This window comes from Podarcis erhardii (genome assembly GCF_964252035.2).
Source record: "Podarcis erhardii genome assembly, chromosome: 7".
Lineage (NCBI taxonomy): Eukaryota > Metazoa > Chordata > Lepidosauria > Squamata > Lacertidae > Podarcis > Podarcis erhardii.
In genome coordinates, this window is record NC_138511.1 from 22,322,236 (window position 1) to 22,349,424 (window position 27,189).

Below are 27,189 nucleotides of genomic sequence, written 5' to 3' on the forward strand. Positions count from 1 at the left end.
GAAGCTACCAGCATGATTTGGACCAAACTGCGGGAGGCAGTGGAAGACAGGAGTGCCTGGCGTGCTCTGGTCCATGGGGTCATGAAGAGTCGGACACGACTAAAGGACTAAACAACAAATCCACTTTCCAGTCCAAAGTGGAGGGTTTGCATCACACCAGGCACCTCTTCATCCATACGAAGCGATGACCAAAACGGCAACTTTTTTTAAAAAAAATCCCACTACAATAAAACTTTTTAAACGTGAAAAGGGGCTTTTTATTTTTTTAAAAAAACCCAAGTCTCTGCTTTTTTTTTCAGAAGTCCAAGTTGTATTTTCGTTATGCGTCACTCTAAAATTTTATATCTCTACGGGCTCTACTCCTTTGATCTCCCAACGCGAAGTCTCTATATAAGAAGTGACAGCGAAGAGCGACGAAAGGAGAGCATACACTTCCTGTTTTTACCGGAAGTTTCGCCGGTCTAGGACTTCGGCTCGTGTCTCTATGGCTTACCCGCTCCCGAAAAGGCGCCTGAGGCCTGGAAGCGGAGCTGGCGCCCGCTCGCTTCCCCGTCGGGCCATGTAACTGACTCTGTGGCCATGGAGCCTCCCGACACGAGGTACTTGCCGCCGCCTGCGCCTCGCGGGGACCCGTAGCGAGCGCGAGGGGGGCGGGGGAGGTTGGGCGGCGGTTGGGTGCGAGGGTGGAGTTACCAGTCTGGACCTGAGAGTTCTCCATTAAAGTGGCTGAAGTGTTGCAGGCACTGTGACGTCGCCGCCGCGTCACGTTACGACCTCACCGCGACCGTTGACGTCACATTTCACCACCACCACCAAACTTTGAATTCTGAGATGCTTTTTCTAAAAAAAAGAAAAGAAAAAAGCCCTTCAAATATTCTGAATTTGTTTTGAAAACGTATTTATTTTTTATTAAATTTATACAGATACATTTAGTTACTTTAGTTGTTGTTTTTTTAAGAGATCAATTGTATAAATAAATAAATGCAGTAAAAGTAATAATTATATTTATTATTAGAAGGCGCTCATGGAGACATGCATGCTTCCCTCTATTTTATCTTCACAACAACCCAGTGAGATAGTTTAGGCAAGAGAGATTGTCACTGGTCCAAAGTCATATATTGTGGCTTCGCTTTCAACCCTGCTATCCCAGGTCCTAATCCAATACTCTAACCATTACACCACACTACAACATGGGGAAGGTTCCACCCTGGTTGCTTCTACTTCAGCAGCAAAAGAAGCTTAGCTTTTAGTTGAAATTTAGAAGTGCGGACAGGATGGGGGAAGAGATCGTGACATCCTTGAGCATGTCATTGTGGTCCAGATTTCCATGCAGTGGAAAAGCATGCATGTTCTTGCAGTCATGACTCACGAAAGGGGCTGCCTCTGTTCTCGCACAACGGCCTGTGGTGTCCACAAGTATGCTTGTTATGCTAGCTAACAACAGCAAGGGCATCTTGGTGGGCATTCCCCCCCCCCATGCCCATGAGGTCTCCAATTCAAAAAGTTGGATCAGGAAATTCAAACTGAAATCAACTCAGTAAAAGACTGGCTGGGCAGGAGCCATGGTTTTTCAGAGGCTACCCAGTGAACCCAAAAACCTTCTCACATCTATATGCAACACTTCCACTTAGCTTCACCTCCAGACATCCTTTCGTTGTTGTTCTCTCCCTCCAGGGTCCTCCTTTTCCCTTCGGAGGAGACGCAAGATCCTCCCCTGCCAAATGAAGTTTTAACCTCTGTGGTGCCAAATCTAACCCCAAGACATCAAGACCTTATCCCTACCCCATGTGGCCCTGTAAGTATCTGAACCAATTGATTTCCTGTTAGTTTCAGTTCCATTTATCATGCTTAGAGCTGCACCTGGCCTTCTGTGTTTGTTGCAGTAATGACATATCCCTCTTTGGTTTTATCTGCTGCTTCTACCCCACCTCCATTCTCTGTTTTCCATGTGACTGTTTTTTAAAAAGTCACTTGAGGGTGGGGACCTGTCAAACCTCTTCTCTAAAAAAAGGTTCATTTAGATAATAAATTTATAGGTGGGAAACCTGACATACATAAATGTACATCATTCAGGAAACTTTGGTTATTCTGAAAGCCTGAAAACAGAGCCTTATTGGTGAAAAGCACTATGAAGTTTGCTTGATGGGTTTGCTGCCCTGAGCTCCTTCAGGAGGAAGGGCATGATATAGATCAGGGGTCGGCAAGGCTTACATTGTCTGGGCCAGTTCACTGCTGCTGAGCCCCCTCCGTGGGCCGGATCGTGGGTGCGTGTGAGCACGCACACCCATGATTTCCGGTGCCTGCGTCTGTGCAGATGCGATTTCTGGCACTGCAGTTTAGTGCAGCATGCGGGAACTCGCTGAACTGGCGGCTTGTGGGTCGGTAAAACGACCCCCATGGGCTGCTTGTGGCCCATAGGCCTTAGGTTGCTGATCCCTGATATAGATAGATTTAATGAATGAATGAATAAAAACGGGGGGGGGGACCACTTTGTCATTAACAACCATCTCTCAGTCTCACCCATTCCCCAACTCCCAACTTTTATTTATTTAACAAAAATTATATACCACTTACAGTCATACCTCAGGTTACAGACGCTTCAGGTCGCACGTTTTCGGGTTGCACACTGCACCGAACCTGGAATTACCAGAACGGGTTACTTCTGGGTTTCGGCGCTCGCGCATGTGCAAAAACACTAAATCGCACTTTGTGCATGTGCAGAAGACCAAATCGCGACCTGCATGTGTGCAGATGCGGCGCTGCAGGTTGTGAACGTGCCTCCCGCACGGATCACATTTGCAACCCGAGCATCCACTGGAATTGGCAGTTGGCACAATAGATTCATTTAAAAATATTGATAAAAGCAACCCTTAAAAACCAGTTGACATAACGTTTAACAAGCTATAAAGAAAACAAGCAGTTTGAAAATAGATATATGTGTTAAAATTGCCTGCCTGGGTAGCCTTGCCTAAACAAATAAGTTTTACTCAGGCACAGGAAACAATACAGGGAAGGTCCCTGCCTGCTACATATGAGCAGGGAGTTAGTTCCAAAGAACACACCCCGCCAAAACAACACTGGATTATTTTGCAGGGCTGCTATGAAACCATGTGGGGTTTTTTACCTAGTTGCAAAGCTGCTTAGAGAACATTTACATGCTTTTCTGATTGCAGATCAAACCTTGGTCGGAGCTGTCCTCTCCGGTCAAGATCTATTTCTGCGTCACCATCCTCTCCCTGTTGAGCGTCATCGGATTAACCATAGAGAACCTCGTTCAGCAGAAGGACGAAGACTTCACTGTCTCTCTCATTCAGCTGATTGGTGTCGGTAAGGAAGAGGGGACTCTGCAGCAAAATGCCCGTTTTATGTTTTTGATTGGTGGGAAGAAGGGCTATATTTTGCAGAGGCCTCAGGTGAGGGGTAGGGGAGGAAATGTGTCTGTACATGGAAGCACACAAACACATACACAAACATGATTCTTCTTAATGGAGGTTGTGCCGGCCTGACATTTTGCAGCCTCTGCAGTCTAACCATACAACAAGTGGAGGTCTGGTCCATTGGAGTGAGTGGAATTGCCTTCAGCCAGCCTCCATTTGCCTGTCTGCTTAGAACCACTCCAGCTGGTGGCATGGGCTGTCAGCTTCCTCCTCCTAAGTCTTGGTATTAACCTTGTAGAACTGGGCAGGGAGGTGGATTCAGGCCAATTAGAATTAACCAGCTCTGCCTGTCATTGGCTTTGGCGCCCTCTACTGTTGGTCTCCCTGCCTTTCACCCTACCAGTCCCAACAAGCACAAGCCACCATTGGTCAAGAGGTGCATTTGGCAGAATCTTAGTGTGTGAGGGGCTAAGCCCACTCAGTTCTGACCCCTAGACAAGTGGGAGGGAAGGAGGGAGGGAGGCTTTGCCCCACTCTCAACAAATGGAAGCTGGTTGCTTTGTCCTATATAAGGCATGGGAACCAATAACATATGGGAAAATATGCAAAAAATATAATCTATTAAAAAAGAGAGCTGCTGGATCAGAGCAAAGACCTTTCTAGAGGAAAATCCAGTAGCTAACCAGATACATACAGGAAGCTAGCAAACAAGGCAGAAGGGAAATAGCTCCCTCCTGCTGTTGCCTGAGCCACCAACTGAGAGTGTTAGACTGTGACCTGGGAGAACAGGGTTCGACTCCCCATTCAGGGCCTCTCAGCCTAACCTACCTCACAGGGTTGTTGTGAGGATAAAATGGGGAGAACCATGTGACCACCTTGAGCTCCTTGGAGGGTAAGGTGGCATATAAATCTAATAAATAAATAACTTCCTGACTCCTTCAACTGTGGAGATAATTTCTTCAAGAAATGGCATTATAGAGCAAAGCAGACTTCAGGTGTGCATGGAGCTGAACGGGACAAGCTACTTTATTCTCTCCCAGAAGCTATTAATCCTGCTTATTAATGGTTAATCCCACAGCAAAGAGCTGTAGAACACCTGCTTTGCATGCAGAAGGTCCCAGGTTCAATCTCTGGTAACTCCCTGCCAGAAACCCTGGAGAGTTGCTGCCAGTCAGTGTAGACAATACTGAGCTAAATGCACCAAGGGTCTGATTCAGTATAAGACAGCTCTCTATGCTCCTTTTGCATTCCTGCAATTGTTATATCGTTTCCTGTTCATGTCAGTGCCATGGCAGAGATCATTCCCTTTCTGCAGGTGAAAAACTAAGGCCTAAGAAAATAACCATTGGTGCCCTTTGAGTCTCCACCCAAGCATAATCTCCCAGGACTTTGGACCTTTTCTGTTTTCTGACTGCCATTGTCCTGGAACTGTGGGCAATACTACATATGGACTGTAGGTGGCGCCTCTACCCCAACCATTTCCCTGATAGGAATATGGTTAGGATTCCCCCCTCCCGCTTGCTACGTCCAAATCCAGCTGTCAAACTTCAAAACCATAGTAGATAATCATTCCATTTTGAGTTTGGACATGGTTGTGCATGCTTGCACATAGAAAGCCAAAACCACACAAACCATACATATCAGCAGGCTCAGGATAACTTGGTGGTATGCAGGACTACTTAAAAAAAAATTTAAAAAATGTCCCAAGGCACAGAACCCCCCCCCCCCGAATTGTCCAGTGAGTACTGAACGGCTACAGAATGCTGACTGACAGAGAAGAGAAAAACCGACAACCAAGCGGGATGGGGCACAGAATGGAGCGGCTGCAAAAGGAGACACATAGATATAAAATGGTTAGAGAGAACCAACTCGGCATCTGAAAAGGTTGTTTCCTGGTTCACACCGTGAAGCTCCTTTTAATGCCCCCCACCCACCCCAGACAGAGATGAAACCTGCCCATAGAAATCAAAAGGTGACATTCAAGATTGTCATGTAGCTGGGCATTTACCGTATTTTTCGCCCTATAGGACGCACTTTTTCCCCTCCAAAAATGAAGGGGAAATGTGTGTGCGTCCTATGGGGAGAATGCAGGCTTTTGCTGAAGCCTGAAGAGCGAGAGGGGTCGGTGCGCACCGACCCCTCTCGCTCTCCAGGCTTCAGGAAGCTATCCGCAAGCCTTGCAAGCCCAGCGCCCTCTGGAGGGTGCCCCATGCTTCGCGCAGGTGTCGGCAAGCCTTGCGAGCCCGGCGGGAGTTGCTGCCGGGCTCGCAAGGCTTGCGGATAGCAGCCTGTTCTGGGGGCTAGGGGAAAAATATTTTTTTTATTCATTTCCCCCCCCCCAAAATGAGGTGCGCCCTATGGGCCAGTGTGCCCTATAGGGCGAAAAATACGGTACTTTTTTTAAAAAAGGAGAAAGAAACCCTAAACAACCCACTGTGGATTGTGCATGCTCAGTGGGCAGAGGGAAAAAGAAAACTGGGAGGGGGGAATGGAACCTTGGGGCAGAAGCACATCACACTGCAACATTTTATCGCAGGCCCCCAGTTGGTGGAACCCATGGGAGGTATTACAGTGGTACTTCGGGTTAAGTACTTAATTCGTTTCGAAGGTCCGTTCTTAACCTGAAACTGTTCTTAACCTGAAGCACCACTTTAGCTAATGGGGCCTCCTGCCGCCGCCGCGCCGCCAGAGCACAATTTCTGTTCTCATCCTGAAGCAACGTTCTTAACCTGAAGCACTATTTCTGGGTTAGCGGAGTCTGTAACCTGAAGCGTATGTAACCTGAGGTACCACTGTATAGGGGACTTCATATTCTTTCTAATTTTGTGTTATGCCACTGTAGCCTTATGAGGCTTTGCCCTCGGGTGGGAAAAATATTGCGCCTGGGAAAGGGAAGTGGGAGTCAACAGACACTCAAGGAATAGTTTCAGAGAAAAGGCTTTTATTTCTACCATCCATGAACTGGTAGAAGGAGCAATTGTGATAAGTCACAAAAAGCATGCACGAGTTCACAATCATGTGAACAAGCATATATACCCCTTTCCAGTTCCCTCCCCCTTTCTCCTCCCTCAGGAGTCCTCTGAGCATGAACAGAAAGCTGTCTTGGGACTATTGGGACTCTTGGCACCCTTCCCAGGAAAGGGGTTTCAGAGTGTTCAGATATGTTTCAATCTCTTGTTCTGGCATGGTTCCCGAACAGAAAGTAAGTTGCAATGTGGTTCTTTAGCAAGGCCAGAAGGCATCAGAAAGGTCTGACAAACAATGGACTGTGTTCCCTACCTTTGTTGCTATCTTTTTAGTTACAGCAAGCAGAATGTTTCTGATGCTTAGCTAATGCCTTTTAGCTGCTGAAAAAAATGATTTTGGAAAGCTCTGAGAAGCTTTGAGCCTGCTTTGGTGGGGGGTGACTTCGGGCCTAGGTGAGGTCACCTGTCCTCACCTTCCTTCACCACCTCCCCACCCCTCATGGCAGCCATTTTCTGACTGGCATCCCTCTCTCAAAATCCAAAATGTGCCCCTTAGTCCAAAAAGTTTGGCAACCGCCGATCTAGGGCCCTTTCCTGTCTCTGTACCAGATGTGAGGAACCTTTGGCCCTCCAGATGTTGCTGAACAACTCCCACCATCTCTGCTTGTTGGCCACGCTAGTTGGGGGCTGAAGGGAGCTGTTGCTCAGCAACATGAGGAGAGCCCAAAGCTGCCCACCTGTGCTTTGTACCACTGCGCCCCATGGGCCCCTTTGAGCCAAGAACCACCTTGTGATGCAAGCAGGGAGCTGCGCAACACTACCGACACTCCCCCGACACTCCCCCTTTCCCCTGCCAACAGGTCTACCACCTCCCTTTCCCCTCTCCTCCCTCATGAACATCATGCTACCTGCCTCATGTTCTCTAATCAAACCATGAATCTGCCACGGGTCCCTTGACAAGGTTCATATTTCACAGGTGCTGCCCTCCTGAGATGTTTGGCAGTTGGAATATGAATGCCGACAGGTTCTGAGGTTCTGGTTGGTCAAAAACATCAGGTGCTGTTTAGTATTGGCAGAGATTTTAGCAGGGCAGAGAAGAACGAGCCTGGCAGGGCCCATTAATAATAATAATTATTATTATTACAAATTTAAATGGTTATATTTGTATCCACCAATAGCTCATGGTGGAATTCCCCATTTCCCCATATAAACATGTCCGTTAGATATAATATTGAGCGCCCAGCCTAGGACCCTGCTCCCCCTGTTTTTTGGTTTTTTTTAAAGAGACAGTGGCATAGGGTTAGAATACTTCTTCCAGCCCAAGGGCCACATTCCCTTATGGGGAGCCTCCTGGGGGCCAGATGCCAGTGGCAGGTGGGGCCAGAGCGAAAAATGGGCAGAGCATTGGGCATGACTTGGGGCAGTGGGCTACACACACATCTCCAGGCATTCAGGGTACCTTATCACAGTTCAGTCACACTTTCTAGCAGGGCAAAAGCACACAGGCAGGGTGCATAGCAGGTTGGTTAGGGGTGTGGCCTGGGAACAGTTCTAAGGGCCAGACAGAGTCCTTGGGGGCCACATTTGGCTGCCAGGCCCTGGGGTTCTTCACACCTCTGTTGCAACACAAATGCAAAAGGCATTGGCTTCAGTCCAGTTGCAACGATCGGGCAGTAGGTAATGAAGAGGTCCCTGAGAACTTGGAGAAAGGAAGATACAAACATAAGGCACGACCGGCGGCCGAGGCCATTTGTGCTCCAACAACAATTCTGCATGTTCTCCGCCGAGAAAGGCTGGCTTCCCGAACCGAGAACAGTGAAGGCAGTAAAGTAACATCTGCACAATTTTCCTCCCATTTTGTACAGTTTCCATGGCACGCTACCTTGCACAGTGTATTTTTGACTGACAAAAATAAGGATAAAAATTAATTTCTGGTTTAGATGATCCTGAAGACCGGGAAAGCAATGTGGTTCAGCAGCAGTTTTGGAGCACACCTCTGCAATCATGAGAATCAGAAATGTGGTCCTAAAGAGAGAGAAAGCCTATTAAAAACCCAAGACATTGAAATTCTCAGTAAACTTAAGTTCAGTGATGACCTTTTTGAGCTTTTTCTAAGACTCCGTGTATTTGCTATGCATCTAGAAGCCTGACTGGGACAGTAGATAGCATAGATCACCTCAAAAAATAAAATACTAACAATATGGGCAGAGTATAGCTGCACCCTAAGAGCATGCAATTGCCGTCATGAGTACTGTAAAATCATAAATAACCATAATGTTGGCTCTTGATGCTACCCAGGCTGAATGTTAATTACATTTCAAGAGATTTGTTATAAGCAATAATTAGATTAGGACTGATTTAATTTTGGCTGTCGCCATAGAAGGTAAACATTTCTTGTTCTTATCAACCGACAAGGTCTCATTCCCCACCCCCGTCCTTGAACAATTATCTCCCAAAATGGAGAGATAAGAGCTTGATATATAGAGAGGGTATCTCCAGTTATTAAGAACAAGAAATCTTGGTTAGTGCTCTTCTCATTTTCCCGAATGGGCCTCAAAAATCTCTTGCAGGTTTTCTGCACATACTGTAAACAGAATAAGACCAAGATGATGATTTTTTGCAAACACAGTCCTAGGTATAAATGGTGTTTAAATCACCAAGCTATAGGACAAAGCCTATTATTTAAATACCTGGATTTACTCTTTAGTGAAACCCTCTCTTGGAAGTGTCATCTGGAGGCATTGAAAGTCAAAGCACAAGAAACCGCTAGGGCATTGATGAAGTTCTGTTACAATAAGGGAGGGCTGCCGATTGAACCTGCCCTAATGATATTTGGTTACTCAAATGCTCTATAGTGTTAAAGTCTAGGGCTCTGATTCAAACTTCATTAAAGTTATGGAAACTGCTAAATATTCACCCCCTCCAAAAGCTATGCTCTCTACCATCAGAAATATCAGCAACTCTTCTTCGCACAGAATCTGGGTGGCCAAGAATTAAAGCGAGAGAGGACTGCACTCAGTTCATGTACTGTATATTAAAAGAATTGCTACTAAGCCAATCAAGCATTTCCCTGCGCTGTGCTATATGGAATTGGGTGATAACCAGCTTGGTCCATCTATCTCAGTATTGCCCACACTGGCTGGCAGTGGCTCTTCAGGGTCTCAGGCAGGGATTCTACCCATCCCTACAGAACCTGGGACCTGAACCTAAGGTCCCCCACTGAGCTGGTCCTTTCCCAGTTTGCCAAGTCAGATATGTTTGCCTCCTACTCTGCCACCTTCAAAATCCCTTGCTGCATAGCAAGCTCGACTGCTCCTTACTCATTGTGGAAAAGAAAAAAAGAGACCGATAAGTCAGCCGATCCCCCTCCCTCCACCTTTAGCATTTGGAGAGCATTTGGCTAGCCTTGCTCAGAAATATTTAGCATTTGGCTAGCCTTGCTCAGAAATATTCCTGCACAAAAACATCTCGCTTTCCTCCCTCTGTGTTTGCAACTGCCGGGCAGATGCATCTCGACAGAATCCCAAGTGATAGGATCCCATTTGTCATCAGATTTGGACACAGAAATGTCTGGACTTGAATGGCACGATCCAGAACCATTACTGTTGTCTCCTGTTCGTTGCTGCCCACTCCCCACCTAGAAAAACCACACCTTTAATTTTTCTAGGGTTCTCCGGAGATATTTGGGGTTGCAGCAGCCAATGGATCCTAAGGAAACTTCTACCCTGGAAAGAGGGAGACAAAGAGGGTCTGCTGCCAGTATAACTTAGTTGAATACAACCCAGTGCCTCTTTCAAGATAGTGCTAGCTTTTAAAAACGCATTAAAAAGTTGTAAATCACTCATGAGGACTGCAGGCTTTTGAAATGACCTCCCTGTTGCTCAGCCTCCACTCCCTGCCTTCGGAGTCAGGGAACAGCTCCCTATTTCACAAGATGGCTGTTGGGAGGACAGGTGAGCCAATTAATGGATGTTTCCTCTACCCTGGAGATAAAAAAGCCTCATCAATCTAATCTAACTCTAAATATATATATTTTTTAAAAATGAAGAAATGCCTTCTAGGTTGACGTCAACCTTCAGCTTCCCATTCCAGCTTGGAAGGCACCTTTTCTCCCCTGCGCAGACGGCTGATGGCGGGATTTGTCTCTTTCCCCGACAGTCTTCTGCATCTACTACGTGAGCCGGGGCATCTTGCAAGAGAACCGCCAGGAGCTCATCGTCTTCGTCCTCTCCGTCGCGCTGGTCATGCTGCGCTCAGTCGTCAACTTCAGCGTCTTGCCTGCTGAGCAGAAGCCCAAACTGCTTGTGAGTGGCCAGCGGTTGGGTCTTTGCCTTGAACCAAGGGCCTGGCGGGAGCTTCCTAGATGGTGCAAGATCACTCTGGGGCCTGTTGTCAGCGTAGTTCAGCCCAGGGTTGTGTGTGTGTTGTGATGTTCCTGCATCACCTTCTAACAAATCTCTCTCTTTGCTGCACCCTGGTTTTAAGAAGATGGCTGCCCCCCTTTTAGAAAGATGCATAACTGATTTGGAACCGAGAAGGGAGAAGGCAGAAATGTAAGCCGCCCGAAACCGGTACACTTTAGGCCCTTGCAGGTCACCTTTGACGGAGAGATAAACTTGCTCCCAAAGGGCTTGGGCGTGGTGCATGCTAGGAGAGGCAGCAGAGTATTTTATGATTCGGGAGAGGGGCAGGTCTGGACTTCCCCTCTGTTCAGAGCAGGCTCCAATCTTTCGTCCGCGTGGAATTTGAATTCCTGCTTCTGTGCTGCTCAGGTTGCATTGCTTAGGCCCCATCTGCACGGTACCTTTAAAGCAGCATCACAGCACTTTGAACAGCTGCGGCTTCCGTCAAAAGACTCCTGGGAGCTGTTTGGAGAGACCCTGGTCCCCTTGCAGAACTACAGTTCCTGGGTGGGGGTGTTGTTTAACAGCCAGTCCCTCTTCCCAGAGAATTCTGGGAATTGTAGGTCTTTGAGGGGGAACAGGGAGATCTCCTAACAATGCACAGCACCCATAACAAATGACACTTCCCAGAAGTCTTTGGGGGAAGGCATGACTGTTTAAAGAGGCACGGGGCTGCTTTATATGTGCAGTGCAGGTGAGACCTTAGATGTGGAGCATCCTAGTAAATTCTGCCAGTTTACGTCCTTCCTCTGCAACCTCTTGCCAAGCCATCGACAGTATTCACACTTGTCTCCCTGTTTTCCTTGTCAAACACGTTGAATCTGGTGGAGGATCTTCTGCTGCCGCAGGGGCATGTGGTCCATTCTGACGGTCTTGCTTCCATTTTCCCTCTTAAGGCCCGCTTTGTCCTGATCCTTTTAGTCGGTGCCTTCGATGTGATCTGCGCCGTGGTCCTCATTCAGACCGAAAGCATGATGGCCTTCCGGGTGGGCGGGGCCTTGGAGAGCCTCCAGGCCCAATACTTCATGCTCAACCTCTGCTTTTCCATGCTGACCTTTGACCTCCAGGCTCAGGTAGGCCCAGGCCTCAGTCCAAACCACAGCCTGAATCCCTTGGCCCATCTGTTTCCCAACTATGCCTCCTGCGTTTCTCTCAACTGCTTTTCTGCAAGGTACACGCAAGGCAACTCGTATAAAAATAAAAAGCCGAGGAAACTGAGAGTTTTGTTAAACGTGTTTTTACAAAAAAGCATGTAGCATGGGTGTTGCATCTTGCATTTAACTCTGAGTAGGCCCACTGAAATCAGTGGACCTCAGGCACCAGTTTTCTTAAAATTGCAGAGCAGTTCTGAATGGTCGCTTGGAGGGGCTGAACCCTGAATAGCGGCATTTTTGTTAAGTGTTCCTTCTAGTCTCGATAGCTCCGTTGGCTAGAGCGTGGTGCTGATAAGGCCAAGGTTGCAGGTTTGATCCCCTTATGGGACAATTGCATATTCTTGCATTGTGGAGGATTGGGCTAGATGAAACTCAGGGTCCCTTTCAATTCTACAATTCTATGAAAGACCCCAGCGCAGGTCATGAAATAGCCTGCCTTTCTGGAAAGTGAGCGAGTTAACCAACACAACAGACCATGAGCTGCAAATGGTTACGGGGCACAGGAAGGGAACGTCTACAGCTGCTGCAACCTCTGAGACTTCTCTTTTTGCCTTCCAGCTTTGCTTGTGCGTTCTGCTGCTCACCTCGATTCGGGAGATCTCAGTTCTGCACAGCATCTTCCTGGCGGTTGGGATTCTCTGGGCTGGGCTGAAAGTTGTCTGTGGCATCATTGCTGTGAGTGTGCCTCCCCTCCCCCCCCCTTGATCAAATGGGCATTTCCTGGGGGTAAACCAGAGACATTTCCTCTAAGAAATGCTGGGCCCTGATTTATTTATTTTTTAGAAAGAGCAGCAGTCTGTGCCAAAGCACTAACATAAATTGCAAAGTTCTGGCGTGAGCTATGTGAATTATGCGTCTGGCCCTTCAGATTCTAGCACATTCTTCGCAACCACGAGGGCTAGAAAGAAAAGATAGTGACAGTTCTGTGACGCTGGACTCTGCATCCTGAATCGGGTCCTGTTCCATTTCTGAGGGATCCACAGAGCCCTGGATACTGTCTTGCCAGATGCCAGAATCTGTTGTTACAGCTATATTTGGTAAAGGGGCTGAATTGTCCTGTCCCCTTTTGTGCTAGTTGGGCTCCATGCAGGCTACACTTGTGGTTCCCCTTCAGGTAGACACAGATGTGGCTTGACTGCATTTAGGCCAGGCCAAGGCCAGGTGAAATTCCCTGGACCAAGCACTGCCTGAAAGGGAGCATTTGCTTCAGTCACCTGCAAAAGCCTTCTGCATGGTGGCCAGCCTAATCTTGCAGCTTCCCCCTCCTGCTCCCAGGAGCCACCTTTCCCCTTTTGAAGCAGGGACAGGGAACATTTTTCAGCCCGAGGGCCGCAATTCCTTCCGGGCAGCCTTCCAGGGGCCTCATGCCAATGGTGGGCGGGACCAGAGGCAAAAGGGGGGGGGCAACAGAGTTAAACATTACCTTTGTGGAGTAGCTCAGGTTCTACAAATGCCCGTACAGTGGTGCCCCGCAAGACGAACGCCTCGCAAGACGGAAAACCCGCTAGACGAAAGGGTTTTCCGTTTTGGAGGCGCTTCGCAAGACGAATTTCCCTATGGGCTTGCTTCGCAAGACGACAGCCCATAGGGAAATCTCCGGGACAGTGGGGAAGCGCAGCTCGTCTTCCCCGCTGTCCTCGGACCTCCTCCGAAGCCTGGCGGTGGGGCGGGGGCACCTCCTCCCGCCGCCGGGCTTCGGAAGGATGCCCCGATGCCGGGCGGCGAGGCGGGAACGCCTCCCCCCGCCGCCCGGCATCGGAACGATGTCCCGAAGCCGAGCGGCGGGGCGGGAAAGTCTCCCCCCGCCGCCCGGCATCGGAACGATGCCCCGATGCCGGGCGGCGGGGCGGGAAAGTCTCCCCCCGCCGCCCGGCATCGGAACGATGTCCCGAAGCCGGGCGGCGGGGCAGGAAAGTCTCCCCCCGCCGCCCGGCATCGGAACGATGTCCCGAAGCCGGGCGGCGGGGCGGGAAAGTCTCCCCCCGCCGCCCGGCTTCGGGGCGGGAAAGCCTCCCCCCGCCGCCCGGCTTCGGGGCATCGTCCCGATGCCAGGCGGCGGGGCAGGAACGCCTCCCCCCGCCGCCCGGCTTCGGGGCATCGTCCCGATGCCGGGCGGCGGGGCGAGAAAGCCTCCCCCCGCCGCCTGGCATCGGAACGATGTCCCGAAGCCGGGCGGCGGGGCCGCGAAGCCTGGGCGCGCTGGCAACTCTCCGCAAGGAGCGCTCCTGCTGCTTGCGGAGAGGTCCGCGAAGCCTGTCCTGGACCTCTTCTGAAGGCAGGCGGGGGGCAAAAGTCTTTGTCCCCCCTGCTTGCCTTCCCAGGGGCTTTTAAATCGCCGGACAGCGGAGAAGTCCTCCGCTGTCCCGGGCGATTTTAAAATGCCGCCCGCCAGAAGAGGTCAGGGGAAGGCGGTTTCCATAGGAACGCATTAATTGATTTTCAATGCATTCCTATGGAAAACCGTGCATCGCAAGACGAAAAACTCGCAAGACGAAGAGACTTGCGGAACGAATTAATTTCGTCTTGCGAGGCACCACTGTACCCACTTTCTCGGCTCCATATAGACAAGAAAGAGGCATGATCAGAGTTCAGGGACACATTTCAGGCAGGCAACACCACTTGGGGTCAGGGGAGAGTTCTGAGGGCTAGGTTGAGAGAGCTGGGGGCCACATTCGACTCCCAGACTGGAGGTCTCGTCCCCACTGCCTGAAAGTGCCATTGCCTTGTTCAGCTGCTGGTGGTTTCTCCAGCATGGGGGTGAGGGTTAGCTGGCTCTGTAGTGTCTGGGAAAGCCCACCTCTTGGCCTGGGAAGGAGGAGAAGGCTCCTTGCTCAGATTGCCTCCTAGTTTTGCCACTGTTTTACCAGTAGGAGGAAGCAGGGTGAGGGGCTGCCTTAGCTCTGCCCCACGGCCTTTGATGGGATGCTTATGATAACTCTTGAGACTACTTTGAGAGGAAGCTAGATGTACGCATAGCTAAAGCAAACCCAACCAATGAATGTGCAGCTAACTCAGTTCATTTCTCTCCCCCCCCCCACCTGTTTCCCAGATCTTAAGAGAGTTAAAACCTCTAGCCTGGATTTTTCTGAGTCAGAATTTGCCTGAGGTTGCTTATCTTGCCTACCTGATCTACACGGTAAGTCGGTGCCAAGGGTTTTGTTGATTTAATGAGAAGGAAGGGCAGGGGGGATTCTCCCAGTCCTCAAGATGCTGATTGCTAGTGCAAGCAAGTTAAGCCCCTGGCTTGGCTGCCTTTGTGTGGGCCCTTTTTCTGTAGGGGCTGTTCTGAAGGAAGGGCTGCATGTTCTCAGAGTGCAGGCAACTGGCCGTCTCACCATGTAAAGTTGGGTTGTTTTAACACTTTATTTTTAAGAAGAAAGGTTGCTAGCCCTTACGGTTTCAGGTCTAGGCTGTGTGGACAAATATGCAAAATCAAAGCAGCCGGTACTGACTTATCAACGTGATCCTAACTACTCTGGGACAGACCTGACATTTCAGATCCTGTATCCAGCCAAGTCCTCCTCAGAGGAGACCCATTGAACTGAATAGGCCTAGGTTAGGCATGATCGTTAACTGCAGACAGCCTACCCTTAGTAAGGTGGGCATTGGACCCAACTCCCGGTTTCTTCGTTAACATTTCCTATGTACCAGGAAACTGTGTTTTGTGCCTTATCTTTATGAGAAGGGAGAGGAGAGTGTACTAGCCGTTGGCTAATTCCCAGGCACTTAAGCCACAGTAGGTCCCACAGGGCGGGGGGAAGTTGTGGGCTGCATCTGACCCTTACAGGGCCCCCATGTGGCTCACTCTGGGTTGCCTGGTGACTGCTGCTTGGAGCACCATTTACCTGAGGGAAGAAAACCCACAAGAATGGCTCTCCCCATGTACCTTCCTTCTCATCAGCCTCTGTTTGGGGGCGGGCAATGTAGTCAACGGGACGCGGGTGGCACTGTGGGTTAAACCACAGAGCCTAGGACTTGCCGATCAGAAGGTTGGCGGTTCAAATCCCCACGACGGGGTGAGCTCCCGCTGCTCGGTCCCTGCTCCCGCCAACCTAGCAGTTCGAAAGCACGTCAAAGTGCAAGTAGATAAATAGGTACCATTCCGGCGGGAAGGTAAACGTTGTTTCCGTGCGCTGCTCTGGTTCGCCAGAAGCAGCTTTGTTATGCTGGCCACATGACCAGCTGTACGCTGGCTCCCTTCGCCAATAAAGCGAGATGAGCACCACAACTCCAGAGTCGGTCACGACTGGACCTAATGGTCAGGGGTCCCTTTACCCTTTACCTTTTCTAATGTAGTCAACAGCACCAGTTACAGCTGGGGGACCAGGATGGGGAGAAGCGGGAGAGGGAGAGCTGACTATTACACCAATCCTGTTGCTTCTTGGCTGTGCCCAGAGCCAATCAGCTGGCAGGGGGCACAGGGAGGATGCTGAGAGCTCAATGTACCATCAGGGCAAGTTTAGACCTCACAACTCTTTGTACAGAAGTTGCAGTGGGGCTGGGAGAAGAGTGAATGTGTGGCTCTTATTCCACCACAACATGCATACTTTAGGGCTTAAAAAGGCCACCCACTACAGGTTTAACATGATCATCTGTCTTGGTCCAATAGACCCAAAACTGTGGGGCTAAGAAATTATTGTGCCCCCACTAACTGGGGTGTATGTGTGGCTTATTTAATCCAAAAGCCCTTGAGAAAAATGCACTATAGATGCCCATCCGATCCTGCTCCCACATTTCAAATGACTTTTGCTCGCCCTTGGAAGCGGTTAACTCAAGCCGGGCTCAGAACATTCTAGGATTGCGGCCAAACGCTCCCACGTCCCGCCATTGCCAGGCATCCGAGGGTTAGCGTCAGGGTGCTCAAAAGGCTTCTGAAATCCCTCTGTGTCAGGGCGCCCTGGGATTTTGCTTCCGGTCAAGGCAAAGCAGGGAAAATTTAGACACAGCAACAACCCTCTCTCTTTTTAAAAAATGCATCACAGAGACGGTCCTCAGACAGCCAGCTCTGAATAAACAGGGGATTAGAGGGGAAGAGCCCCAGAAGTTTCACCCACAGATAATTTCCCCGAAAGGCACAGAAGCCAGGAGGTCCGGGAGATTATGTATTTAAAGTGTTATCCCGCTTTTCAGCCGAAGGGATGGTCCCTGCCTTCAGCACAGTAGCATTAAGGTTTTGTGCTTGAGCTTGCTTTTCTCTCTTCCCTCCCCTTTCCTTTTCCTTGCGTGCTTTATGAGATTGTGAACGGGGGTGGGGTGGGGGGCAAGGAAGGGCCATCTTTGAGCTCGTTTTGGAAGCTGCTCAGAGAATCTTTTTGGCTGAAGCGGGGCAGGTTGGGCCGGGTGACCCCTCCCCTCCTTGTAACACCATCTTTACCTCTATCCAAGGAGAGGTGCAGTTGCAGTGCTAGATTAACCAATAGTCTGTCTCATAAGGCAGACTCTTTTTTTGGATAACTCAGTGGTAGGGCATCTGTCTTGCAAGTGGAAGGTCCCAGGTTCAGTCCCCAGCACTTCCAGGTATGGCTGGGAGAGGTCTCCTGTCTAAAACCAGGGTTTCCGAAACTTGAGTCACCAGCTATTATTGGACTACAATTCCCATCATCCCTGACTACTGGTCCTGCTACCTAGGGATGATGGGAGTTGTAGTCCAAAAACAGCTGAAGACCCAAGTTTGGGAAACCCTGATGTAGACAATACTGAGCTAGGCAGACCAGTTATTTGACTCTGAGTGCGATAGCTCCCTTTGTTCCTGTGCCAGCCAACAGAAACTTAGCCCAGTCATATGACTTCCATGATCCTTTGGGAACAGAGTTGGCATCTCATTGCTCTCCTAGGGAGCCATCATCTTGGCACTTAACACAACGGAAATGAAACCTGCTGTTTCAGAATGAATTGTTCACACACCAGCGGCTCGGATTGGTTGCTGCACTGAAACTGGAAAGCTTTTCGCTTTCTTTGGAGACAGAGGGGTGGTTGGTTTCTTGATGTTATAGCAGCAGCAGCACAGGGATCTCAAGGACTGCAATGCTTTTCAAAAACCTGCCGTCTGACAGCTTCTTCTCTCGCCACAGCTGTGTGGAAAGCAGCAGGGTTTTATGGGAAAGGTCAAGCTGGCCTGGCTGGTTGGGAGGAAGGAGTGGGCGTGGGAGACAAGAAGGTCAGCGGAGGTGAAGGGATTGGGATTGCAAGACCAAGGTGGAAGTGAGAGAGACAACACAAGAGATTTTAGGGCATGGTGCTCTTGTTGGACGGCTGTCCCACGTTCCGTTTTTCACTGCCATTCAAGACAAACAAAAAACTAGGAACAATTTTTTTTTTGGGGGGGGGGGATGACTTTAGTTTTCATAAATATGGTTAGCCTGCTGATCAAGCCAATGGCCCATCTAGTCCAGCATCCTGTTCTCACAGAGGCTAACCAGATGCCCATTCTGGGAAACCTTCAATCAGGATCCGAGCACAAGAGCCCTCTCCCTCTTCTGTGGCTTCCGGCAACTGTTCAGAAGCATTACAAGCACAGCCATCATGGCTAGTATCTTGCGATAGCCCTTTCCTCCGTGAATTTATCTAATCCTCTTTTAAAGCCATCCAACTTGGTGGACGTCTTCTGGGGGAGTGAGTTCCATAGTTTAACACTGTGTTGCATGAAGATGGATTTTCTTTAATTTATCCTGAATCTTTCATTATTCAGCTTCATTGGGTATTATAAGAGAGGGAGAAAAACTTTCCCCTTTCCCCATGCCATGCATAATGTTATAAACTTCTATTTCGTCGCTTCTTACTTGCATTTTCTCTAAGCTAAAAAGTATGAAATGCTGCAGTCTTTCCTTGTAGGAGAGTTGCCCCATCCTTTTCTGAATCTTTCTCTGACTCAGCAATCTTTTTTTAAATTGAGGCAACCAGAACTATACACACTTTCCTTTCCTTTCCCTGTCTGCTCTCAGTTGCTGGCAGTAACATGATATAAATTCTTCCCAGGAATTCCCATGTTTTCTCCTGAGCCTTACTTACTTACTTACTTACTTGCTTGTTTATTTATTTACTTATGACATTCAAACTCCACCCTTTAGCCTGAAAACCCTCCGAGTGGCTTACAAAGTCCTGAGACTGCACTCAGGCTCGCAATCTTTTTTAAAAAAGACAAAAGACATGGCACATGAGGAAAAAGGAAGAGGAGGGAGGAGGAGATAGCAAGCTCAAGCCTGAGTTACAGCCAATTTCAGTGGCAGTTCTGGCTGTCTTGCTGCCTGCCCCCTCGAAACATGCTTCTATCCCAGATCAGGTCCAGGAGCAGAGTCGGCGACAATGTCCAGGCTAGGAAGAGGGGACAGCTCCTGCCATTCCTGCTGTATCCATACATGCTGGCAGTAGCTCTGGAAGGGGCCAGAGCTCAGTGGCAGAGCAGCTGCTTATCCCCTGCATTTCTGGGCAGGGCTGCGAAGGACCCCTGCCTCAAAACCATTGAGATCTGCCACTAGTCACTGAGCCACCTGGACCCAATAGTCTGACTTGGTGGAAGGCAGCTTCCTATGTTAAGGAAAAGCCCTAGCTCAATCACAGAGCATCCACTTTGCTTGCAGAAAGTCCAGTTCTCAGTGGTATCTCCTGCTAAGGCAGGGGGTGGGGGAAGACTCCTGCCTGAAAGCCACTGCCAGTCACTGTGGACAGTCCTGAGCTAGGCAGCCCAATGGCCTGACTGAGGACCAGCTGGCTTCCCATGTTATTCATTACATACATATTCTGTCCCTCTTCCAAGGAGAAATCTATTTTGTCCTCATGACAATCCTGTGAGATAGGTTAGACCGAGGAAGAGTGCTGAGTGGAGATTTGAACCTCTCTCTCCTGATCAACACTCTTAACCACAGTGCCCCACTAGCAAAATGTTTCTTTCTCCTCTGACATTGCAAATTGCCCCAGAGCCTGTCTTCTAGATTGTTTTATGCCCACTTGTTGTGGGGCCTCCATTGCCTCTCCTCTTCCTCCCCAAGCATCACTTCTCCTGCAGGTGCATCATTTCACCCCCGGCTGCAACGTTGGGTAGAAGGGGCAATTGTCCATCCTGCCCATTGCACTCCTTTCGTTTCTCTGTCTGAAAATGTGATTTCTTTACGTGGAATGTGCTTTCTTCCCAGGTGATTGAAGAGTGGGGACAAGGGAGTTCCTATGCGCTGGAAGCGGCTGTCATCACCTGTTCCTGTATCTCTGTGATGATCAAAAGTGTCCTGTTCTGGGCGTTGTTCCATGTCTACCACAGCTTTGGGCAAGGGCTGAGAGAAAGGAGTGAGTATCGGAGGAGATTAATCCAGGGGGAGGAAAAACAGACGGACACGTACATACAAAAGCCCAGAGAATTTGGGGATTGAAGGCGATGGGAGCAGGATGGACCAATCATGTCCAGCTCATGGGTTTCACTGGAGCATCTGGCTGGGCAGAATGAAAAGAACTTTATCTCCCCCTGTCCAATTCATATTAAGCAGTTGGCATGCATTTATTTGAAGCATTTTACCCTGCTCTGCAGCTAGGGTGGGTGGGTGGGTGGAGAAGGCTTCCAGAGCAGTTTCCAGAACTCAGCAGTAAGAGAAGTTCTGCCCTCAAGCTTATAATCTAAAAGGCATGACAGAAAAGGAAAAGGGATTGGGAGGGAGGAGGAAGGCAAATTCGGACTGAGGTCTTACAGAGCTTTTAGTAGTGCTTAGCTGGAATGGAAGAGAGTTCAAGGAGAAGTGGAGGAGTGAAACTTATTACCATTTATTAAATTTCTATACCACCCTGCATCCGAAGATAACAGGACAGTTTACAAAAACAATACCTTAATAACAGAAACAATAACCCCCTGTACAAAGATTAAAAGGCCACAGATTGTTTAATTCACCAATGCCTGGGTGAAGAAGAATGCTTTTGCGTGGCACCTAAGGATATGCAACGAAGACGCGAGGCAAGCCTCCTTGGGGAAAGCATTCCACAAGTGGGGAGCCACCGCAGAAGAGGCTCATTCTCATGTTGCAGCCCTCCAGACCTCTTCTGGAGGAGGCACATGAAGAAAGGCCTCAGATGATGAGTGCAGGGTATGGAGAGAGGCCTTGAGGTATTGCAGTCCTGTGCTGTTTTAAGACTTTGTAGGTCAAAACCAGCACTTTAGAGTTGGGCCCAGAAACCAAATGGCAGCCAGTGCAGTTTCGGTTGCTGGTCTCTCCACTGAAGTTGATGCAGCAGCCCTGCTTCCCATCTCTCTCCCTCTGATGCAGCCTCCTGGAGTGGCTGGCAACAGAGAGGAACCTGATGGAGCCAGCAGAGCTGATGGAGAGATTCTGCAGTGCTCTCTTCCTCACCCTCTGCTATAGCCTGATGGAATTCTAGCTGCTCCTGGACACTTGAGGAAGGAGCCTCATTTAGCCCATCCAAATGGCAGAGACTGCATGCTGATTGATAGAGAGGGCCACCAATCAGCACAAAACTCCCTCTGCATTTGGTGCGCCTTCCCTGCAGCATCAGTGTAGTGTGTATTTCCAAGGTGGCTACAGAAGGAGCTGCCTAGCATACTAAGAAATGGCCAGCTAGCCAGGATGACTTTGTGATACCTCCACCGTCAGAGGCAGTATGCGTCTGAATCCCAGTTGTCTGGGAATTGCAAGTAGGGAGAGTCGCTGTTGCACTCTTGCTGGTGGGCTTCCCATTGAGCCACTGTGAGAACAGGATGCCGAAGCAGATGAGCCACTGGCCTGATCCAGCAGGCTCTTTTAAAAATGGTGAGATTCTTCCTATCATTTACCACGACTCCTTTCCCCACCTCTGCAGTGTTTTCTTCCTATGGAAGGATTGACTCGTGAAGCACGATGCCTTCTCCAGGTACAAGGCTGCACTCTTACAAAGTGAAGGTGCGCTGCGGGAGATCAGTTCCCTGCTCCGACCCAAGAAAGCGGGGCCCCAAAAGGCAAGTCGTAGCAGGAGCAGCTTGACCACAGTTCCACCGAAGACGTTTGCACAACCCTTCACCTCCTGGGGCTTGCTGCGGGAACTCTGCTCCGTCAAGTTTGAGTCCTTTTGCCAAACAGCTCCTGCATGCAGCAACCCCATCAAGATTCCTCCAGTGTGTTTGTTTGTTTACGCTAGATACCACTTCACCCATTACCCCGCCTTTGAAACAGCTGCCAGGATGACCCCCTCCTGCTGTGGCTTGCCTCCCAAGGGTGAGTGTTGCCGACGGACCATTCATTTGGTGCTTTCTTCCTCAAGCGCAATCCTGCACCTAGATTAGCTTTGGGCATTGCAAACCTGGCGGGGAGGGCCTAGGTGACAGGCCCAGCATTGTGCGCCCTCATTTGCCGTATTTCACTGCCGAGAGCCTCATCCTGGCAAACGAGGAGCTGACAATCCTCCAAAGTTTTATCTGTTTTAAGATGACAGCCCCATCCAGTGAAATTTATGCTTCTCACATAAGAACCAAAGATTAGAAATCTAGCGGAAGGAAAACACAGACAGCTTGATGCTTTCGTGGGCTGCTTAAAAAGTTGTGTGAGGACCACATGCAGCCTTTGGGACACACCACCTCTAGATGTTCTGGACTGCAGTTCCCATCAGCACCCGGCACTGCTGGGCACAAGCTTAGCAAAGGCCACTCTAAACCCAGCACCTCTGCGGTTGCAAAACCATCTTGCCTGCCATTAACCCAAATCCAAATGGGTGTGTTTGGTTTGAAACTGGAAATAGGGCTCAAACTGCAGAACCACCGTAACCCCTCTGGCCAGCCATAGCCATTTCCCCATCTAGCTAATCACCTATAGCCCTGGCAGAACAACACTCAAGTACTGATGTTGGTGTGTGCTGAAGTTACTTGGTGGCTTCCGTGCTGCTGAAGACCTTCACGGTGGCAAGACACACTGTTTTTACTTGTCTTTGCCTCTGGTTCCAACCCTTTGGTGGATGGCCGAGGGCCTGAGAAACAGGAGAGCCTCAAGATTTGCCCCAGGAAGAGTGGCTGATTCAGCACCATCAGAATGGTTGAAGATTTGGGGCAAAGGGAAGGCACCTTCCCCAAAGGTTGCATGGAGAAGGGCTGCCCCCCACCCCAGCCAACTCCAGAATCTGACTCCAAGGAGTATGTCTGTGCCTTAAAACAGGAGAGATTCAGACAGGCATGAGGAATCTGTGGCTCCCCAGATGTTGGTGCCCAGTGCCTACCATCCCTGACCAACAGCATCTGGAAGGTGGCACCAAAGCTGCTGTGCGGGGAAGCTCTGGCCCACCAGCTGTGCCAAACTCCTGGCTCCCATTAACACCACCTTGCATGTCCAGTGGGAGTTGTAGTTCAGCAAACAACCAGAGGCTTCTTCACACACCTGCACCAAAGCAAGGGGTGAGCAGCTTGTGGCAATTCCCCATATGTTCAACTACAGCTCTCAACAGCCCCGACTGTTGGCTGGGGCTATTGAGTGTTGCGAGAACATTGGGGGGGGGGCAGGTCCCACAGGTTCCTCCATGTCTTTGCTAATCCTACCCCACCCCAGAAATGCTCAGCCTACAGCACTTTGGGGAGAGCTCTCCTTCCACACGGGGCTCTCAAGAAGACTGGAGCAGCATGGCCAGCTTGACGCTGGCCCCAGTCTTCCTATTGGCTTAATAGGCCCCCCTAGAGGCCCTTGTAGGCTTGTCTACCCCACTTTCCTCGAAAAGACAGCTGAATACACATCAACCCTCAGCGATGGGAGTCTGCCGCTTTGTTCCACGGAACAAAATCTGCAGTGCTACAAGGGGAAGGCAGACCCTCCCCAAGCCCCACGGAGGCACAGGCTGTGTTTTTGCCCATTTAAGGAAACCATGCACCCGGAGCTGGGTGTCTTGGTGCCTGCGAGATGCTTTCCCTTGGAGGCCTTTGTTTCAAGGACAGCCTTTGCCAACCTGGTTCCCTCCAGATGTTCTGGCCTACAAACCCCAGCTGTGCTGGCTGGGGCTGATAGGAGTCGTAGCCCAGAATATTTGGAGGGCACCAAGTTGTGTGTGTGTCTGTGGGACACTTTCCTTGAAGCTGCCCACAAGCTGCTTGGACAGTGCTTCCACCTCCCACTTGCTAAAGCTTCAGCAATTTGCTTCTGTCGGTATTCGTGTGGCTGACTTCTTGCTAAATCCCAAATAATTTCTCTGCCTCCTAACCTGATTTCTTCCCCTCACACCCTAAATTATTATTTTGGTCCTAATTTTTCAAACTAACCAAGCCTATGTGAGTGTCTTAACTGATGCGCTTTTCAACAGCAGTGAGGGTGGTTTTTTTTAATTAAGGAAAAAGAATGTTTAATACAGTAATTCAAAGCTTTGTTAATTTATTAAGAGATTTGTTACTGGCCTTGTATTTTTCAATAAAGTGTCAATGCCACCAGTTGGAGGGTTTGTTTGTTTTTCAACAATGCCTATCCAAAAAGGAAGCAATCTTTAAAAAGGAAAATATTAAATTTGAGCTTAGTGAGATTACATACTGCCCATTACTTTCATTGTTAGTTGCCAGGCAGTGGGGTTTACTCAATCCTTGTTTGCCTCCATCGACTTGGTTCTTGTTGAAAGCCAACGAGCTGCGTAGAAAAAATCTCCTCCCTTCCCATTCCACAAAAAGATTGCCGTTTATTTATTTTTAAAAGTTCTTTCCACATCTCTCCTTTCTATTTACTTTGCTCCCGCCTGTTCTATCTCAACCACCAACAACTCTGCACAAACATCGCCCTTTAGAAGGAACACCATGGCATACTTGGGACAAAACGAACAATTATCCGTCTTTTGGAAGGATAACTTTTCCTCAATGGACAGCGGGAAGAGAAGTACTGTAGTGCTCTCATTCCCAACCCATGTCCCCTGTAATGTTTCCACTTCCCCTTAACCTTTCAAAATGGTGGCAGTCCCGCCAACTGTTAACCCTCATGAGAGCTTCCGCTTACAAGAAAAATGGCCACCAGCTGGATTGGCTTTGAGTGGGCAAATTCATGAAGGGTAAGGCTTTCAGTGGCTATTAGCCATGATGGTTATGTTCTGGTCAGAGGCAGTTTCTGAATACCAGTTGGTGGAAAACGCAGGAAAGGAGAGCACTCTTCTACTACACAGGCATCTGACTGGCCACTGGGAGAACAGGATACTGGAATAGGTGGCTCATTGGCTTAATCCAGCAGATTCCTCTTACACTCTCTAGTTTCCATGGTGCTTCTCAACCCAGAGATAGCCCATGTGGTTGGTCATCCCTGATGACTGGCCATGGTGGCAAGGGATGATGGGAAGTTGGGAGCCCAGCACATTTTGTGAAAATGTGGCGTAGCTAATTGGATTGGACCCCAATTAGCCGTAGCTAATTGAACTGCAGCCCGGCACACTTCGATCCTCCGTCCTCCGTCAGCCACAATTGCAGAGTACTAACACAGCGTGCTGTTGCTCTCCGTTGTTTAGCAGATCAAACACACTTAGACATCAGTGTGTATATATTTCAGTCTTTATTCATGCAGTAAAACAATAAAAAAGCTTTCCTGGGCTCAGAGCGCTCATGTTGCTTCTGTCTCCTTCAGAAGCAGAAACAAACAGGCAGTGAGATAAAACCACTCCCTCCTTCTAGTCACGCCTCAGGAATGGAGAGACTTCACTCAGAACTCCTTAACCCTGTGAGTTCTGAAACTAGCCACACATTTGAAGGGCAGATTGGTTCACCGTTGCTGAAAACATGAAAGCAGATGGGACATTAAGAGGACTGATGCAGTAGGCCCAGTCTGGAGCTCTCTCTCCCCTTCCACAAACCTCTGAGATTAACCAAGATATAACTTATTTCCTTTACTTGTGGGCCCCCTGCAACAAGGCGCTGTGTTTTAATGCCTTGCAAAGAGCAAAGAATTTTTATTTTAAAAAATGCTACGGCACAAACACCAACTTTGGAAAAAAAATGGTTTATTGAAAAGGTCTGGAAAATAGTTTTGCTCTCTCAGCAATATTTAACAATTCTTTTTCAAAGCAGTAACAATATGAAACGTTAGGCTTTTTAATTTTTTCCTTTATAAAGTTCGGAACTCTGGGCTGTGTGCCAAGTCATCAACACTTTTAAAGTTTTGAGTAAAACAAGGCTTGCCTCTTTGGAGGGGCAGCGGACCTCTGACACACAATGAATGAACCACATCAGGCCTACTCCAGGGCTAAGGAACCTGTGGACCTCCTGGTGTCACTAGACTCCCAGAGTTGTACCCAACGAGATTCATGACCCTGACAAACTTGGGTTCAAGGGGTCTGCTCTTGAGTAGGACTACAACCTCCCAGCCAAATCCCCCCAGCCTCAGCCAGCAAGGCCAATAGTTGGGGACAATGAAAGGTGGGATTCTAGCAGCGTCTGTGGGACTGTATATTCCCTTCTCTGCTACACCCAACAAGGCTGCCATGTTTTAGGAGGCCTGGAATGGGCACCTATGCAAAGCATTGTAAAGGAAAAGGAGCAGGCTTAGGCCAGGGATGTCAGCAGGTCTTCCAAGCAGAAGTCACACAAGACAAGTGAGGAGCCTATTGGATTGGTGGATGATCAGATATGGCCAGAAGGTCCAGGTACAATTTTTTTAGGCTGCTTGCCTTTCTGAGAGGTTCTGTTGTCTGCTCCCCGTCTGCCTGCCTGCAGCAATTAGGTTAGGAGACAGTTAACCAATTAAATCAGGAAAACAGGGGAGGGGGAGATTTGCTCAGGATCGCAGCAGAGCAAGTTAAAGCTCACCTGTGCACTATAAGATCTCATTAGTAAACTGAATCAAGTTTGGAGGCAGTAATGAAAGACTTTTTGGGGAGACCTTATATAAAATCTTTACTTGAAACAAAAGAATCTAGGGTTGTTTTTTTTAATATCCTGAGAAACATTACTAGTTTAAATAATAAGCACTAAAGATGCCAAATTATTTTATTTTGGGGTGAGGGGAGTTTACCAAAAAAAATAAACTCCCAAATTTTCTAAATAAAGCTTGTTTTATTTTGTCGTCTCATCTGCAAATGAGTCTTTCCTCAGCATGAGTCTTTAATCCTTCAACATACTTCATATCAAAAGGTTTTATTCAATACCAGCCCTACTTTGAGTTAGATCCATTGGTGTTAATGGACACGACTACCTTAGGTCTATTAATTCCAGTGGGTCTACTCTGAGCAGGAAGGCTTTGCTGGCTACAACCTGAAGGCCTTTATTCTGTTCCTTTTCTTAATTCTTTCATTTAAGGTGTCCGGGGGCGGGGGGGAGAGGTGATTGCCTTTTTAAAGCAAAGCTCTATTTTCACAGATTAGAAAGCAAGACTGTGATTCAAAAACA

At 48.9% G+C, this 27,189-nt stretch overlaps 2 protein-coding genes and 1 long non-coding RNA gene across 3 annotated transcripts in view; 2 read left to right on the forward strand and 1 right to left on the reverse strand.

Annotated features, from left to right (window-relative positions):
* Positions 1-631, reverse strand: part of SLC35E2B (solute carrier family 35 member E2B) — a 32,934-nt gene extending 32,303 nt beyond the window's left edge. Inside the window, exon 1 of the mRNA XM_081871186.1 lies at positions 494-631. The gene's annotated coding sequence lies outside the window, so the exon portion shown is untranslated. The remainder of the gene's footprint in view (positions 1-493) is intronic.
* LOC309346918 (uncharacterized protein) lies at positions 470-22,469 on the forward strand. The gene is made up of 9 exons (XM_081871278.1): positions 470-599; positions 1,675-1,795; positions 3,174-3,327; positions 10,502-10,647; positions 11,643-11,819; positions 12,459-12,575; positions 14,950-15,036; positions 20,030-20,177; positions 21,693-22,469. Exons 1-9 carry the CDS (start codon positions 580-582, stop codon positions 21,722-21,724), a joined length of 1,002 nt encoding a protein of 333 aa, XP_081727404.1. The 5' UTR covers positions 470-579; the 3' UTR covers positions 21,725-22,469.
* A 2,569-nt stretch (positions 22,470-25,038) lies between these two features.
* On the forward strand, positions 25,039-26,256 carry LOC309347093. The gene is made up of 2 exons (XR_014158844.1): positions 25,039-25,179; positions 25,562-26,256. It is a non-coding gene; the product is annotated as an uncharacterized lncRNA (long non-coding RNA).
* Positions 26,257-27,189: the final 933 nt, after the last annotated feature.